This window comes from Palaemon carinicauda, chromosome 44, assembly GCF_036898095.1.
Source record: "Palaemon carinicauda isolate YSFRI2023 chromosome 44, ASM3689809v2, whole genome shotgun sequence".
In the NCBI taxonomy this organism is placed as follows: domain Eukaryota; kingdom Metazoa; phylum Arthropoda; class Malacostraca; order Decapoda; family Palaemonidae; genus Palaemon; species Palaemon carinicauda.
Window position 1 is genome coordinate 1,898,327 of NC_090768.1, and position 18,268 is coordinate 1,916,594.

The 18,268-nt window shown below is 46.3% G+C and overlaps 1 protein-coding gene across 4 annotated transcripts in view; it reads right to left on the reverse strand.

Annotated features, from left to right (window-relative positions):
* The window catches only part of LRP1 (LDL receptor protein 1), a 1,015,507-nt gene that overhangs the window by 277,006 nt on the left and 720,233 nt on the right, over positions 1–18,268 (reverse strand). For all 4 annotated transcript variants that reach the window (XM_068367027.1, XM_068367026.1, XM_068367028.1 and 1 more), the window contains one exon: positions 17,940–18,142. In XM_068367027.1, coding sequence (XP_068223128.1) covers positions 17,940–18,142 — 203 coding nt within the window. The remainder of the gene's footprint in view (positions 1–17,939; positions 18,143–18,268) is intronic.

Below are 18,268 nucleotides of genomic sequence, written 5' to 3' on the forward strand. Positions count from 1 at the left end.
TGAAAACACGAGCCATGATAATTTTAGTGAGGGATAACTACCCCATCCGCTAGTTAGCGGGTGCGGGGTAGGGTAGACTGGCTACCCCGCTCACTCACACCTCTCGTCTGAGTAATCACTTCGCTTTATGGCAGGAGTTCTCGGGGAACAGGGTGGCGAGCCAATTTGTATAAATAGCTCCAAGTTTGTATGTTAGGAAAAATATAAATTATTTCCAAATTTGTTATTTGTTCCGAGACAGATACAAACCTTCACTATTTATAATAGGGTGACTTACTCCTCACCAACTGGCCTTGATCATGACCCGGTGTCCTCTCTATTTTGATCTGTGATCGATAATAGAAGGGACCCTACCCTCGCTAAAATCAAGTGCCGATATGAGGTAAAGCACTGATAGCGGCCTGCAGAAGATTGTGTGTGAGTGGAACTAATAGTGTGGCTTGTCATTAACATAGGAACTCGAGTACAGAACCTGTTGTTCTTAAAGACTTACCCAATACCCTCCCTCTAAAAGGTATTGGGGACGTAACAAAGTATTCTTCTTTACTTAGGAGGCACAAGGGAAATGGGCCTTACCTGCAGCGAGGTGAGGTCAGCTATGCCGAGGCTTGCGGAGCTGTTTTGCCCAGAGGGGAGAACGTGAAAGGAAGAAAGGAGCCAGGCATTCTTACTCATTCACCCCAGACTAATACGGGTAGCCTCAGCCCTCAACCCTCTGCTACTTGTCCATCAAGGAGCCTGAGGTGTTTAGACCATTTGTTGTGCGACCACCACAGGACCAATGGAAAAGGTCTTCATGTTCTTGTGGGTTACATCTTTGCAGGTAGTGGGTCGTGAAGGTCGATTGACGCTTCCACATGCCCACTTAAAGTATCTGCACCACAGAGTAGTTTCTTGAACGCCAGGGACGTAGCAACGCCAGTGACGTTACGAGCTCTGGGTCTTAGGATGGAGGAGAGTCTAGATTAAGAGTAACCTCAATTGCCTTCCGATCACAGAGGGGAAGGAAATCCTTGAGGTCCTCCTCTTGACCTTCCCCATGCTGGACAACAGTGCCGACACACGGGGGCGAGCAGGCATCGTTCTTTTAAGGTAACCCTACAGACTCCTCATTGGGTAAAACCCCAGTTGATGGGTATCCAGTTACCAAACGAAGACTCTTTATTCAAAATGGGCTGCACCTAAGGTACAGCACACTCGGATTTGAGTCTTGGCAATCCACTCAGGGACGCCGCTGAGGATTACTTCTCCCCGTCTCCTAAGGTAGGAGACATCAGAGGTTGGATCGTACAACACACTGACTCTCTTGGTCAAAAGCCCAAGTGAGTAGAAAGGGCGTCTTCCGTGTAAGGAAGCGATCTGCTGCTGGGCCTAAGGTTCGTAGAGACGGGGTCTTCAGAGACTGAAGAACCCGAACCGCGTTCCCGGGAGGAGGTTGAAATCCGAGAGGGGACAAGTTATCTCAAACTTGCATAAGCAAAGGCACCGATGGGAGGGAATCCCCTTCCACGACATCAGTCACAAAGGACCGAACACTTCGCCTGGAAGACCGACGCTGAAGTGTCTGAGGTGCCTAGACATCTTTTCCGTAACCTGTTGCGAAAGGCCTCTCTGAGAGGGGTGGTGTAGGATCGTCCCAGGCGAGAAGTTGAATCAAAGCTACAGCTTAGGAAAGCATTAGCAAGTGGCTGCTTGGAAGATCGTGCCGTGGAGGAAGATCGTGCCATAGAGGAAGATCACTCGGAACTCCGTCAGGAGCTGTAGAAGGTCCGGGAACCATTCTGCAGTTTGCCACAGCAAAGCTATTGGAGCTCCGTTAGGGGCTGCAAAAGGTCTGGGAACCATTCTGCGGGATTCCATAGCAAAGCTATTGGAGTCGTTGATAAAATCCTGCTTATCCTGACTTGGCAGAGGACTTTTTCACCAGACCGAATGGGGGGGGGGGAAAAACAAGGCACACCTTTATGTTGCCCCATCGATCTTGGAATACATCTTGTTTGAGGGCCTGGGGAACGGTCGAGTGGGAGCCTGAAGATCAGGGCCGCTGCGAGCATAACCACAGTCGGGGACCCCACAAAGTTAAGACTTTGTTGGATAAAAGATGATTCCAAGACACTAGGAGCCCACTATCTGGGTGGTTTTGCAAGCACATTCCTATACCAGAAATGTCACGAGCAGATGGGGGCAACTTGTTGTCCTCTGTCCATCTGAGGCTTCGTACTGCTAGATGGTTCTCTAACAGAGGTGAATGCTGGTACCTTTCTGAATCGGGTCAACAGACGAGGATGGAATGGTAAGGAATATGCTCCCCCCCCCCTCTCTCTTTTGATGCATTATAGAGAGCATCAGGTTCAGAGGGAAGACGAGAAGACAGGCCTCTTTGTAGAAGCTCTTGTCTTCCACCCATCATCCGCGGATTGTTCTGCGGTGAGGGAGGGGAGTGCATAGCAATAAACACACCTCGAGATGATGTCGAGACGTGTAACTAATTGCACGTTTTTGCACCGAAGGGGAACAGCCTGTTCTCCCTCCAACTGCCACTAATCCAGTGTGGTTGGCCGAATAAGACCGATACCAAATGGTAAACCAGTTAATCAGTACTGCTTATGTTATAATAGTGAATCTCCATAGAGATCACTTTCCGGACAAGAGACTGTACGGTAATAACCGAACGCCTCCAACCAAACCCGAGAGGGGATTGAGACGTATCTTCAATCTATTGTTGGGTGGGTAAAGAGCATAAGTCTACTACGGAGTAGTAACACCGAACTGTGCGCATGACAAGCATACATGCGTTGTTCGACTTAAAAGTCGTGTCCGGAACTCAGTTGGAGAACATTGGAAACGTTCGTAACGGAGGTTTCCTGTTCTAATGACAAAAAAACGTTCGTACTTCTCCGTCTCCAATCGGTAAACTAACATTTATATTAGATGTTCCCTACTAGGGAACAGATATGCTTATGAGAAGTTTCCAGCCAAAGCCTTTGTAGGAGACTGACTTTTGATTGGGGGAAAGGAAAAAATGCCTATAAGGAGGCAGAACGTAAATGCCATATGTCTGGTTACAGGAAAGTACCCAAGTAATGTACTGAATAACCTGGTTTCAGTAAGGGATATAAATATACAACTTAATAGAATGGAGTTCTAATTGGAAGATGTATATAGCCCTTATTGGCAGAAAGATTGCTTGCACGCATATATGTACTTGTCCATTTGCGCTAGCGCATGCGTATTCTCTGCCTCCAGGAAACATTTGCAATGAATCCGGTTGCGGGAATAATGTATATGCGATGAATCGCAACATTATTGCCGAAAGAATTTTGATCGTTGACTAACAGTAATATTTTCTCGAATGAGAGCGAACATGTTCTCAAACAAAATATACAGTTATAGAGGCGATCATTTCCCCTTTGGTTTACCCCTCCTCTCTATGTGAGGGGCTAACCAGTGTTCATTACAGTGAACCCTCGTTTATCGCGGTAGATAGGTTCCAGACCCGACCGCGATAGGTGAAAATCCGCGAAGTAGTGACAACATATTTACCTATTTATTTAACATGCATATTCAGACTTTTAAAACCTTCCCTTGTACGTAGTACTGTTAACAAACTACCCTTTAATGTACAGAACACTTAATGCATGTACTACAGTACCCTAAACTAAAACAGGCACAAATATTAAAGGCGATTTTATATCATGCGTTTCCTAAACACGCCAAAAAGCACGATAAAAAATGGCAACCAATGTTTTGTTTACGATTCTCTGATCATAATGAAGAAACAAACGCATTTACACATCTGTGTATAGGTTAGTTTTTGCATCGATTATATTGATTATTCAGTACAGTATGTTGATTTTGTTATTACCAATGTTTTACTTAATTTTTCTTAGGACTTCCAAATGAAATGTTTTTCTTTATGACGCCGCCTGAAACGACGGCGTCATAAAGTACGCTCAGTAAACAACCACGCTCAGTAAACAAAGAAGGCATTTAACGCGCATGATGAAAGTGATAAATAATGATATTTACAGTAAAAGCTTTTAGAAAATAAGTTATTACAAATATTATTTACCGTATCTATATAAAATCATACAGTACATACTGTACGTAGCAAAGCAGGAAAACAATTTACGAGAGAGAGAGAGAGAGAGAGATTGTTTTACGTACGTAAATGTAAATTTTAAACAAAATAAAATATGATAGGTTACAACATGTATACTCTTCAGACTTTTAAAACCTTCCCTTTAACTTAATGCATACAGTACTATACTAAACAGGCACAAATATTAAAATGTTAGAATATTAAAGTAAAAAATAAAGATTGTTACTGTACTCACCACGAAAGAAGTTCAAGAAAAACTTGAATGATGATGGCGATGAATTTGCTGCACAGTAGAAATGATGATGATGAAGCTGATGATGTCTTCTACTGTGCAGCCAATGATAGTATTTTACGTCTCTTCAGACGGAGGTGTCTTTTCCTGGGACACCTCTTCAACTTCTTCCTGGGAAACTTCTTCAATTTCTTCCAAAGGCGTACTAGCAGGAGGAACTGGCTCTTTTTTGCGAGGCTGGAAGAACATTGTGATCGGAAGTTGCTGCCGCTGCTTCTTTTTTCGCTCTAAGAGGATCCTGTAGGGAGTCATGTCTTCATCGATCTTGTTGCAGAATTGCATAGACCGAACCATATCCTCGTCCCACTCTTGCAACATTTCTTTCAACTCCTTCGCATGGTTGCAGGCCTTGGCAAGCCGTTCTAATATTAAGCCCGTTTCTTCAACATTTTCTTGGGTCTCTTCCTGCGTTTCACTCTCTTCTTCACTGGCCGATTTCATCAGGTCTTCTAGGTCTGCGTCAGTTAGTGGCTGGGAATGGCAGTCCAACAACTCATCGACATCTTCAGTCGTCATGTCGCCAAACCCGTCACCTCCAATTATCGCAGCCAACTGCACAGATTTGCGTATTGCAGAGTGTTGGATTTCAGACGGAGTAAATCCCTCGTCGTCGTAAACAATCTCGGGCCACAACTTCTTCCAGCTCGCATTCATGGTTGCAGGTTTCATTTCTTGCAGTGCCTTCTGAATGTTCTGCAGGCACGTGGCTATGGTGTACTGCCGCCAGTACGCCTTCAAGTTAAAATCTTCATCCTCATCATCTTGGGCAGCATCCACACACGCAACGAGGTCCGCCAAGGTATTCTTCGTGTAGAGGGCCTTGAACGCCCTGATAACCCCCTGGTCCATCGGTTGAATTAATGACGTGGTGTTGGGTGGCAGGAACTCAACCTGAATGCCCTCATGCGACAGATCAGTTGCGTGTCCACCAGCGTTATCCATAAGGAGAAGGATCTTGAATGGCAAGCCCTTCTCTACGAGATATTTGCTGACTTGTGGGATGAAACACTGGTGGAACCAGTTGGAGGTCAGCATCTTCGTAACCCATGCTTTTGGATTATGCATCCAGTACACGGGAAGGAGATTCTTATTCTTATTTTTCAAAGCGCGAGGATTTTTCGACTTGTAAATAAGCCCCGGCTTTAGCGAAAATCCAGCAGCATTGCCACACATCACGAGGGTAACGCGATCCTTGAATGCTTTAAAGCCAGAGGCTTTGGCTTCTTCTTTGAACAGGAAAGTTCGCGACGGCATTCTCTTAAAAAACAAGCCGGTCTCATCCATATTAAACACTTGTTCCGGCTTGTATCCACCTTCGGCGATAATATTCTTGAACGTCTGGTTCACGTAAGTTTCAGCAGCGGCAGTGTCAGCGGAAGCAGCCTCGCCATGCAGGGAAACGCTTTTCAGGGCGAAGCGTTTCTGAAACTTCGCGAACCATCCTTTGCTGGCGGAAAAACGTTGTTTCTGACGCTGGGAATCAGTGGATGTCCCTGGTTGAGGTTCATCTACATCATCATCTTCTTCAGCATGGTCGCCATCGTCGTCTTGAGGTTCCTTTGCCGCAAAATTCTCATACAAGCTCAAAGCCTTGGTTCGGATGGTGTTCGTATCCAAGGCTATGTTCTTCTTCTGGCAGTCGGCTATCCACACTGCTAAAGCACCTTCCATGCGTACGATCGTTTTATTACGCGTGGTAACGACTCGCTTCGCTGATCTGCTAAAGGTGATGGTAGCCGTCTTTCTAATGTTCGCCTCATCCTTCTTGATATAGCGAACGGTGGATTCATTGATTCCAAAATGGCGGGCTGCGGACGCGTAACTTCTACCGTCTTTTAACATATCGAGAAGCGTCACCTTCTCAGCAATCGTCATCATCCTTCGGTGGCGTTTAGGCTCACTATCAGCCTTAGTAGAAGCAGAACGCTTGGGAGGCATTGTACAGTAGGGTTTAACAGAAAGTTCAACAAAAAGTTCAACTTAAAACAGTCACGCACAGCACAGATTAAAGTTCACAATAACCTAACAACGTCTACACAGCGATACGGCGGGAGAGAAAGTGACCGCGAATACGTAGATGCTGGAAGTTGGAGATGCGGGCAAAACACCAATCACAGGCTAGATAACAAAACTTGGGTTCTGATTCGTCATCTATCAGCGCTTGAACCAATCACAACCCGTCTTATATGCTACGTAGGTTACCAATTCAAAGAACAAGATACCCTACGTACAGTATACTGTACAGTAATAATAATAATAATAATAATAAATAATAATAATAATAATAACAATAATAATTTTAATAACAACAACAATAATAATAATAACAATAATAATAATACAGCTTTACGTACGCTATTTTACGCTTGTTTTGTTGTAGGATCTCTCTCTCTCTCTCTCTCTCTCTCTCTCTCTCTCTCTCTCTCTCTCTCTCTCTCTCTCTCTCGTACGCTTATTCGAGATGTGATTTTTGCAACAAAGAATATTATTGGATGCAGTACTACGTACGTATACAGTACATACAAAAGATTCATGGAAAAGAAGCACATCCATTACATTTGTAGTACAGTACAGTAGTAGCCATCAGCAGCTTTACACCATTATAATATGGTATGACTGCAACTGATTTGCGTTTCATGTTCGATTTAATTTTACTACGTACTGTATACAGTACTGAATTATCGTATGATCACATTCTCTTTTCGTGTTTTATTTCTTTCTGTGCTGAATTATATATCATATGTAATGCAATGAACAATCAGTAAGAGCAGATATTACTAATTACAGTATTAATGGAATTACAGGTAACGAAATATCGTATTTGGGGTCTTCAGAAATCGCGGTATTTTCGAAATTTCCGGAAAATCCGCGATATGTATATAAATATGGGTTATGGAAAAAACCCGCGAAGTGGTGAATCCGCGATGGTCGAACCGCGAAGTAGCGAGGGCTCACTGTACACAGAAAAGCGATGTCTGTTTACCCGTGGGCGGGGTTTGAAACGTTCGTAACATAAGGAAAAGATGCCCACGCTGTTGCTATCAGTCTTTAACGTTAGCTAACAATGTTCCTTCGGGAATAATTGTTCGAAACAATAACCCTGTAAGGATAGAATAAAAAGTCTCGGAAGACTATCGTGTAAAAAGGCAAGTCGTTATACCCACGGTAAAATGACGGGGGAGGCTGCCTCCATCAAACGGTAGAACCGAGTTTAAGACAATAATCTCGTGGTTTTGTCTTGGCTAGAGTGCCTGCTCCGGGAAGGCTTACGGCCTTCATGAAGTATTAACACCCATTGAAGTTTTGTAAAAATTTCGCAGGAACGAGTCTCCCAAAAAAGGGTGAAGTCTCGTATGTGGGGGTTTGCTTCAAGAAGGCCAGATATAATTGCCATCGACTGCTTACCTAAAGGGGTTGCCATCGAACGCTTTCTCGATAGTGAGAAAACTACCGTTTAAATTAGGCAAGGCCTGCCAGGGGAAATGAACTGCAATGTAAAGAATTTTTCATTCCCCGCTCATTTCCATCTGCTAACCAAACCACTCGAAGTGAGAAGGTGGAGGAAAGATGACGTTGGTTCGTTCGAAAACGAAAGGATCTGTGCTGGCGAAACCAGACTAGCTGATATAGTAATCAGCTGGGAGTGTAGAGTGACGTATCAAGTCACACCTTTGGAAGACCCATCCCGTAGAGGGGGGGGGGGGGTTTCGACCATAGAGTTTTCAGAAAACTCTGAATCGTAGAAAGAGAGGGATTCGGATGAGAACCTAGGGGTTCAGAATATATTTGTGAATTCCTTTCTCACGACCTTAAGGGATGTTGTGCCGAGAACCCGCAGGAACTCTTGACGCTGATTCCTGATGGAATTCCAGGAATTGTGTTACGTGACCAGGTCCCAAAGGAACTGTGTCATAGTTACCTGTAGAGATTCGTAATCCCTTAGGCAGCAGGCATCCCACTGTCATCAGAGTAAAACTCTTGATGACGATGGGCGCGCGCGAACAATTCACGGGACGAGAGTTCGAAAACTCTGTCATGAGAGTAAACCTATTGTGCACTCGTGAACACTTCGCGCAACGAGAGTCCGAAACTCTGTCATATAAGTATGGCTACGGTCACGAGAACCCAAAGGTTCAGCAACTGCGTTGTGAGACCCCAAAGGTTCATAAGAGTTGTTCGTGCACTTCAACAGATTACGTGCACCTCGTTGTTCGTGCGTGCGAGCCAATATGGTCATGCACTCCAATCCGATCGTGCGCGCCAAAATGGTCATGCACGCGCGCCAATATGGTCGTGCGCTCTTGCGCCGAACTGTTGGTAGGCGGAAGGGAGCTCGTGCGCGTGCCCATCCCAATTGTGCGCACCTTTTTCGCGCTCGTGGAGCGCATGAGGTTGTTCGCTCACCTGGCGCGCAGTGTGTTGTTCGCGCGCACGGCGCGCCACAGGATGTTCGCGCGCATGGCTAGCAACAGGATGTTCGCTTACATGGTGCGCCAAAGGATGAACCCGTGCACCATGATCGCCATTAGCTTGCGCGCGCCAAGTCGGTCGTGCGCGCCAATTTGACCGTACGCGCGAGAGCTCTCAGGTTGGCGAGAGAACTGACTGCTACGCTCACCCGAAGGTTCACAATAGCTTGTGTTGTGAGAGCGCGAACGATTAACACAACAAGACTGAAAACTCTCTGTCATAAACAGAATGACTCGGGTCACGAGAACCCGAAAGTTCAGCGTGAACTGTGTTGCGCGAACCCGAAGTTTCCCTGTTACTAAACACAGAAGTGTCGGAGTGACTAAAGTTACGAGAGCCCAAGGGTTCTGCGTAACTAAAGTTACGAGAGCCCAAGGGTTCTGCGTAACTAATGTTACAAGACCCCGAAGGGTCAGCGTAACGAGAAACCGAAGTTTCCTTGTCACAAAACACCGAAGTGTCAGTGACTAAAGTTACGAGACCCCTTGGGTTCAATGTAACTGATGTTACGAGACCCCGAAGGGTCAGCGTAATGAGAAACCGCAGTTTTCCTGTCACAACAAACCAGAGTGTTAGAGTGACTAAAGTTACGAGAGCCCAAGGGTTCAGTGTAACTAATGTTACGAGACCCCAAAGGGTCAGCGTATTGAGAAACCGAAGTTTCCCTGTCACAAAACACACAAGTGTCAGAGTGACTAAAGTTACGAGAGCCCAAGGGTTCTGCATAACTAATGTTATGAGACCCCGAAGGATCAGCGTAACGAGGAACCAAGGTTACTCTGTCACGAGACCCCGAAAGGTCAGCGTGATTGACGGCACAAGTTCCAGAAGGCTCAACGTTACCATCGTTATGAGAGCCCGAAGGTTCAGCATAACTGAAACCCGATGGTTTCGAGCGGAGTCCCGAAGGACTCCTACTGCCATGAGAACCCGCAAGAACAACATGCCAAGAGCCCAAAGGCTCAACGATCACGCCAGCCCAAAGGGTGATTGAACGAGACCCCGAAGGATCAAGGAGAACCAGCAGGTTCAAGATAACACCTCTGCATAAGAGGTTTGTTCTCCAGAAGGAGAAAGTCGCTTAAGAGAAGGCTCTGGCTCCGCCCCTGTAGGAGAACCATAAGCGTAACGGGGGACTGCCGATGCCCAGAGGCGGTCTTCTTTCGAGGACGAGAGACTTTTTCCCCCGAAAGGAATAACCTGCTTCGGAGAAAGCTCTGCCACCGCCCCTGGTGGATCAGCAAGCTCCTACAAGTTATTACTCACGAACGAGAGGGAAGTTCTCCCAAAGGAGATTGCCTAAGACAAGCTTTCTCCCAGCTCTATGGGAATAAAGCGTAGGCGTAAAATATCTCTCTCGCGAACGAGGGAGAAGACCTCCCGAAGGAGGACATCGCCAAAGACAAGCTTTCTCCCAGCTGTATGGGAAAAAAGCGTAGGCGTAAGAAACTCTCTCTCGCGAACGAAAGAGAAGTCCTCCCAATGGAGGACATCGCCTAAGGCAAGCTTTCTCCCAGCTCTATGGGAAAAAAGCGTAGGCGTAAAAATCTCTCTCGCGAACGAGAGAGAAGTCCTCCTGCAAGAGAACATAGCCTAAGTAAAGCTTTCTCAATCTCTCTGGGAAAAAAGCATAGGCGTAACAAAAATCTCTCTAGAGAAGTTCCCCTTGGAGGAGGAACATCCAGTTGATGATTGACAGCGAATGCTACCTTGTAATGAGGGCAGCTCACGAGCTACCACATGAAGCGCAGGATAACGAACAGCCAGCCGTAGGACTCGGCCTTGTGTTCTAAGTCGCTGTTACCTGTGAAAAAAGGAAGTTGTTATCAATTGCACTTTATGCTCCATTGCACAAAATACACTAATCGGGGAATAAGTCACCTTCCTTGTAAGATAATTCCTCGAAAGGGAGCTGAACTGTTAAACACTTAAATTCTGTAATGAAAAAAACACACGGCAAGTGTTGAGAACCTGCCGACCATCAGTCGCAGGGTAGGGCGGCAATGACAACTCCCTACGACGGAGGCAGTTGGATACGATGTCAACAGCAATTAAAGTTACACGTATCTAACAACGTATATTTCCATTTATACATATATACACTCAAATATATGTAATATAAATGAAAACACACAAGAAAAACAAAAAATAAAAATAAAGAATTATCAAGGCAAGTCTTTGCGGGAGAGAAGCGCAGCATGTCTGTTCTCTACCGAGCCAAAAAGTAAAGTGGTTACTCAGCCGAGAGGTGTGAGTGAGCGGGGTTGCCAGTCTACCCCACCCACCACCCGCTAACTAGCGGAGGGGGTAGTTATCCCTCACTAAAATGATTATGGCTGGTCTTTCAGCTGCGCCGAAAGTAATACAGTACACTATTATCAATAGCGAAGGTTTGTATCTGTGTCGGAACAATTACTTGTTTATTCATAGTGCGCTGTTTTGTAAAAGCTAGTCATGAAATTGTCATATTGATTTGAAATATGATATTTTAATTATAAAATAAATTTTTGAATATACTTACCCGGTGAATATATAATAGCTGCAACTCTGTTGGTCGACAGACACATACAGTAAAAACTCGCCAGCGATCGCTATACAGGTTGCGGGTGTGCCCACCAGCGCCAACTGTCGGCCAGATACCACTCTCGATGTAAACAAAGACTCAATTTCTTCTCATCCCACTGCGTCTCTATTGGGGAGGAAGGGAGGGTCGTTTAATTTATATATTCACCGGGTAAGTATATTCAAAAATTTATTTTATAATTAAAATATCATTTTTAAATATTTAACTTAGCCGGTGAATATATAATAGCTGATTCACACCCAAGGAGGTGGGTAGAGACCAGTTCAATATGTTTACATCGTATAAGCTAAGAGTTTTTTATTTCATTTTGACAGTTATCAATATAACAAAACCAAAATAAATAGGTACCTGGTAAGGAAGTCGACTTAAACGATTACTCTGCCTTGTAAGTACGTCTTCCTTACGGAGCCCAGCGATCCTCTTAGGATGCTGACAGACCCCCAGGAGCTGAAGTATCAAGGGCTGCAACCCATACAACAGGACCTCATCAAACCCCTAATCTGGGCGCTCTCAAGAAATGACTTTGACCACCCGCCAAATCAACCAGGATGCGAAAGGCTTCTTAGCCTTCCGGACAACCCATAAAAACAACATTAAAACATTTCAAGAGACAGATTAAAAGGATATGGAATTAGGGAATTGTAGTGGTTGAGCCCTCACCCACTACTGCACTCGCTGCTACGAATGGTCCCAGTGTGTAGCAGTTCTCGTGAAGAGACTGGACATCTTTCAAGTAAAAAGACGCGAACACTGACTTGCTTCTCCAATAGGTTGCGTCCATGATACTTTGCAGAGATCTATTTTGCTTAAAGGCCACGGAAGTTGCTACAGCTCTAACCTCGTGCGTCTTAACCTTAAGCAAAGATCGGTCTTCCTCACTCAAGTGTGAATGAGCTTCTCGTATTAACAATCTGATAAAATATGACAAAGCATTCTTTGACATAGGCAAGGATGGTTTCTTAACCGAACACCATAACGCTTCAGATTGGCCTCGTAAAGGTTTAGTACGAGCTAAGTAGAACTTAAGAGCTCTAACAGGGCATAAGACTCTTTCTAGTTCATTGCCTACGATCTCCGATAAGCTGGGAATATCGAAAGATTTAGGCCAAGGACGAAAAGGTAGCTCATTTTTGGCTAGAAAACCAAGTTGCAGAGAACAAGTAGCTTTTTCTGACGAAAATCCGATGTTCTTGCTGAAGGCATGAAGCTCACTGACTCTTTTAGCCGAGGCTAAGCATACCAGGAAAAGAGTCTTAAGAGTGAGATCTTTCAGGGAGGCTGACTGTAAAGGCTCAAACCTGTCTGACATGAGGAATCTTAGGACCACGTCTAAATTCCACCCAGGAGTAGCCAAACGACGCTCCTTAGTGGTCTCGAAAGACTTAAGGAGGTCTTGCAGATCTTTATTGTTGGAAAGATCTAAGCCTCTATGCCGGAAGACCGAGGCCAACATGCTTCTGTAGCCCTTGATAGTGGGAGCTGAAAGGGATCGTCCTTTTCTCAGGTATAAGAGAAAATCAGCTATTTGGGCTACAGAGGTACTGGTCGAGGATACGGAAACTGACTTGCACCAGTCTCGGAAGACTTCCCACTTCGATTGGTAGACTCTAATGGTAGACGCTCTCCTTGCTCTAGCAATCGCACTGGCTGCCTCCTTCGAAAAGCCTCTAGCTCTCGAGAGTCTTTCGATAGTCTGAAGGCAGTCAGACGAAGAGCGTGGAGGCTTTGGTGTACCTTCTTTACGTGTGGCTGACGTAGAAGGTCTACTCTTAGAGGAAGACTTCTGGGAACGTCTACTAACCATCGAAGTACCTCGGTGAACCATTCTCTCGCGGGCCAGAGGGGAGCAACTAACGTCAACCTTGTCCCTTCGTGAGAGGCTAATTTCTGCAGTACCTTGTTGACAATCTTGAATGGTGGGAATGCGTAAAGATCCAGATGTGACCAATCTAGGAGGAAGGCATCTATATGTATTGCTGCTGGGTCCGGGACTGGAGAGCAATAGATTGGAAGCCTCTTGGTCAGCGAGGTTGCAAAGAGATCTATGGTGGGTTGACCCCAAGTCGCCCAAAGTCTCTTCCACACATCCTTGTGGAGGGTCCATTCGGTTGGAATTACTTGACCTTTCCGACTGAGACAATCTGCTAGGACGTTCAAGTCGCCCTGGATGAACCTCGTTACTAGGGAGATGCCTCGATCTTTTGACCAGATGAGCAGGTCCCTTGCGATCTCGTACAACGTCAGTGAGTGGGTACCTCCCTGTTTGGAAATGTACGCCAAGGCCGTGGTGTTGTCCGAGTTTACTTCCACCACTTTGCCTCGAAGGAGATACTTGAAGCTTATCAAGGCCAGATGAACCGCCAAAAGCTCCTTGCTGTTGATATGCATGCTCCTCTGACTCGAGTTCCACAGACCTGAGCATTCCCGACCGTCCAGCGTCGCGCCCCAGCCCAAGTCCGATGCGTCCCAGAAGAGAACGTGGTTGGGTATCTGAACTGCCAGGGGAAGACCCTCTCGTAGGCTGATATTGTCCTTCCACCAAGTCAGACAAGACTTTATCTTTTCGGAAATTGGGATCGAGACCGCCTCTAGCGTCTTGTCCTTTTTCCAGTGAAAAGCCAGATGGAATTGAAGAGGACGGAGGTGTAGCCTTCCTAGCGAGACAAATTGCTCCAGGGATGACAGCGTCCCTACCAGACTCATCCACAGCCTGACTGAGCAGCGTTCTTTCTTCAGCATCTTCTGGATGGAGAGCAGGGCTTGATCTATTCTGGGGGCCGACGGAAAAGCCCGAAAAGCTTGACTGTGAATCTCCATCCCTAAATACAGAATAGTTTGGGATGGGACCAGCTGCGACTTTTCCAAATTGACTAGGAGTCCCAATTCCTTGGTCAGATCTAGAGTCCAATTGAGATCCTTCAGACAGCGACGACTGGAAGAGGCTCTGAGAAGCCAGTCGTCCAAATAAAGGGAGGCTCGGATGTCCGATAAGTGGAGGAATTTCGCCACATTCCTCATAAGCCTCGTAAACACGAGAGGAGCTGTGCTTAGGCCAAAGCACAGGGCCCAAAACTGGTACACCACATCTTCGAAGACGAATCTCAGAAAGGGTTGGGAGTCTGAGTGAATGGGGATGTGGAAGTAGGCGTCCCTTAGGTCTAAAGAGACCATCCAGTCTTCCCTTCTGACCGCTGCTAGGACTGACTTTGTGGTCTCCATGGTAAACTTCGTCTTTGTGACAAAGACATTCAGAGCACTGACGTCTAGCACCGGTCTCCAACCTCCTGTCTTCTTTGATACTAGGAAGAGACGGTTGTAAAACCCCGGTGATTGAAGGTCCGAGACTTTGACCACCGCTCCCTTCTCTAGCAAAAGAGACACTTCCAGTTTCAGGGCTTGTCTCTTTTCTTCCTCTCTGTACCTGGGAGAGAGATCGATGGGGGACGTCGCTAGAGGGGGTTTGCGTACAAAAGGGATTTTGTACCCCTCTCTGAGCAACCTCACTGATTGTTGATCTGCGCCTCTCTTCTCCCAGGCTTGCCAGAAGTTCTTGAGTCTGGCACCTACTGCTGTCTGAAGTTGCGGGCAGTCAGACTCTGCCCTTAGAGGACTTGGATCCTTTTCTCTTTCCTCTCTTCCCTTCGGCACGAGCACCTCCCCTGCTGGAGGCTCTGCCACGAAAGGGCGGGATAAACCGAGACGCTGGAGTGTCTATCCTAGGTCTAGCAGACAATGTAGGCAAAGGGGGAGCTTTGCGAGCCGAGGACGCAACTAGATCGTGGGTGTCCTTCTGCACTAAAGACAAGGCAATTTCCTTAACCAAGACTTCAGGAAACAGGCACTTGGACAAGGGCGCAAAGAGAAGCTCAGATCTTTGGCATGGCGTAACTCCAGCAGACAGGAAAGAACATAGAGACTCTCGTTTCTTCAGGACTCCGGACGTGAATGAAGCGGCAAGTTCGTTGGACCCATCCCGGACGGCCTTGTCCATGCAGGACATAATGAGTAAGGAAACATCCTTATCAACAGAAGAGATTTTCCTACTCAGGGCTCCTAAACACCAGTCTAGGAAGTTAAAGACTTCGAACGCCCTAAATATACCTTTAAGAAGGTGGTCCAGGTCCGAGGGTGACCAACAAATCTTCGAGCGTCTCATGGCAAGGCGGCGGGGAGAGTCTACAAGACTTGAGAAGTCGCCCTGGGCAGAGGCAGGAACTCCCAAGCCGAGAACTTCTCCCGTGGCATACCAGACGCTCGATCTAGACGAGAGTTTAGATGGGGGGAAGGCAAATGCTGTCTTCCCTAAACTCCTCTTGGTCTCTAACCAATCGCCTAACAGCCGTAAAGCTCTCTTGGAAGAGCGAGAGAGAACGAGTTTAGTAAAGGCAGGCATGGTAGTAGGAACGCCTAAGACAAACTCTGACGGCGGCGAACGAGGAGCCACAGAAATAAAGTGGTCAGGGAAAAACTCCTTAAACACAGCCATGACTTTTCTAAAGTCCAAGGATGGTTGAACTGCTTTAGGCTTATCAAGTTCTGAAGGTTGATCCTCAGGATGTGGTTCAGCAACGTCCTCATCTGACAGTTCCTCATCCGATAACTGATGAGAAAACGGCAAAGGTGTGGGCAACGTTTGACTCGCCGAGTCCGGTCGCACTGGTGCATACGTGACGGAGCCAGACGCAGTGTCATGGAACTGCTGAACAGTCTGGGAACTGTCAACAACCACAGGTGCGAGAGGACGCACAGCGTCCACCCGAGACTGTTTAGACCGTCTGGGTTGTGCAGTCAACACCATACCGGGTTGCGGAGGTTGACGCACCGCGTCAAAACAAGTCACCTCTGATGGTTGATGAACGTCCTGAACGTCACCAACCACATCCGTGCGTTGCCTAACGTCAACGTGCGGCTGGAAATCCACACTGGGTCGCATCGGTGGAGGTACTATCCCAACTGGTAGACGCGAGAAAGCTACCTCAACGTCAACAGGACGCACAACAGACCGCTTGGATGGTTGTTGGCCAGTAGGTTTAGCGGCAACCTTCTCCGCATTGTAGTCCTCCATCAAGGACTCAAGCTTGGACTGCATGTCCTGCAGTAACACCCATTTAGGGTTTACGGAAGCAGGTGCGGTAACAGACGGGGTGAGCGACTGAGACGGCACAACTTTGCCTCTCTTAGGCGGCGAGCAGTCATCAGATGACGGCAACGGGTCCGAACTGTCCCAGTGGCTACAACCGGGACGTTGGACTTGTCCTGAAGGGACCGACTTACGTTTTAAAGGTCTGGAGACCTTGGTCCAAGGTTTCTTACGAGAAACACCTTCGGACGACGAGGTAAAAATGGGCTCTCTCGTCTTACGTTGGTAGGGGCGATCTTGGAGAGATACGCCTGATACCAAAGAGGGAACGTCTGTTCGCTGATCAAGGCCTCTCGAACCCATGAGTCGTACGACATTGCTTCTCCCCTGGGCTTGGGAGCTTGCAAGAGGTCCCGGACTAGGAGGACGACAGGCACGAACAGACGAACCCTCGAGCGCAACACTGTTCACAACACTTTGCGTAACACTAGGCACTTTGACACTATCCTTCGTGGCACTTTGACACTTGAGTTCCTTAACGTCCGCCATGAGTTGATTTCGGTCACTTGCTAAAGACTCAACTCTCTCCCCCAAGGCATGAATAGCACGCATCATGTCTGCCATCGACGGTTCCTGAGTGCTAGGAGGGGGGTTAGGAACAACCACTACAGGGGAAGGATTAGGTTCCGGGGCATGAGGAGAGGAAAAATCTACCGACCTAGAAGAACTTCTCCTTACCCTATCTCTCTCTAGTCTGCGTGTATATTTCTCAAATTCGATAAAATCGAATTCTGAAAGGCCCACGCATTCCTCACACCGATCTTCCAATTGACAGGTTTTACCCCGACAATTGGAACAAACAGTGTGAGGGTCGAGAGAAGCCTTTGGAAGACGCCTATGACAGTCCCTAGCATTACATTTTCTGAACTTGGGAACTTGTGAAGGGTCAGCCATTTTGAATTAGTCAAGGGAAAATTCCAAAAAAAACGATCTAAGTCATCAACAATTAATCCGATCCAAAAAAAAGAGTTCAAGGATTTATTTGAAGAAAAACACCTGTACTGCGAAAGCTCAAACCAAATTAAAGTACTTCACCAAATATGATGGGAAAAACTCCAGGTTCAACAGCGAGTAAAGTACGTCTTGTCGACACGTCGACAGAGAAGAAATTGAGTCTTTGTTTACATCGAGAGTGGTATCTGGCCGACAGTTGGCGCTGGTGGGCACACCCGCAACCTGTATAGCGATCGCTGGCGAGTTTTTACTGTATGTGTCTGTCGAGCAACAGAGTTGCAGCTATTATATATTCACCGGCTAAGTTAAATATTTAAAAAGCATATAGCATTATCATATTTCTAAAATATATAAATTTGTAATGAAAATAACATGATTTGGAAATAATTGGCATTACCTGAGTATCACATTTCCACCAGAATGGAATGCATTTATAGGTGGAATTACAAACAACCATAGATGAGAGGCAATCACTTTTGCAGGACACACCATCCTCATCAAGAGCAAAATTCTCAGGACATGTGCATGTCTTTGTACCATTTGGAGCTAAAAGGCACATCGGGTTACATCCTCCATTATTTTCACAGGGATTACTCATCACTGAAATAAGAATATCATTCATTAAGGATAATTAATAAAATGTAAAAAATCATTCAAATAACATAAAATTTTGCACTTAGGTGACCTTGTAAGCAAGATTAAAGACCTATCATAATTGTATAAAGA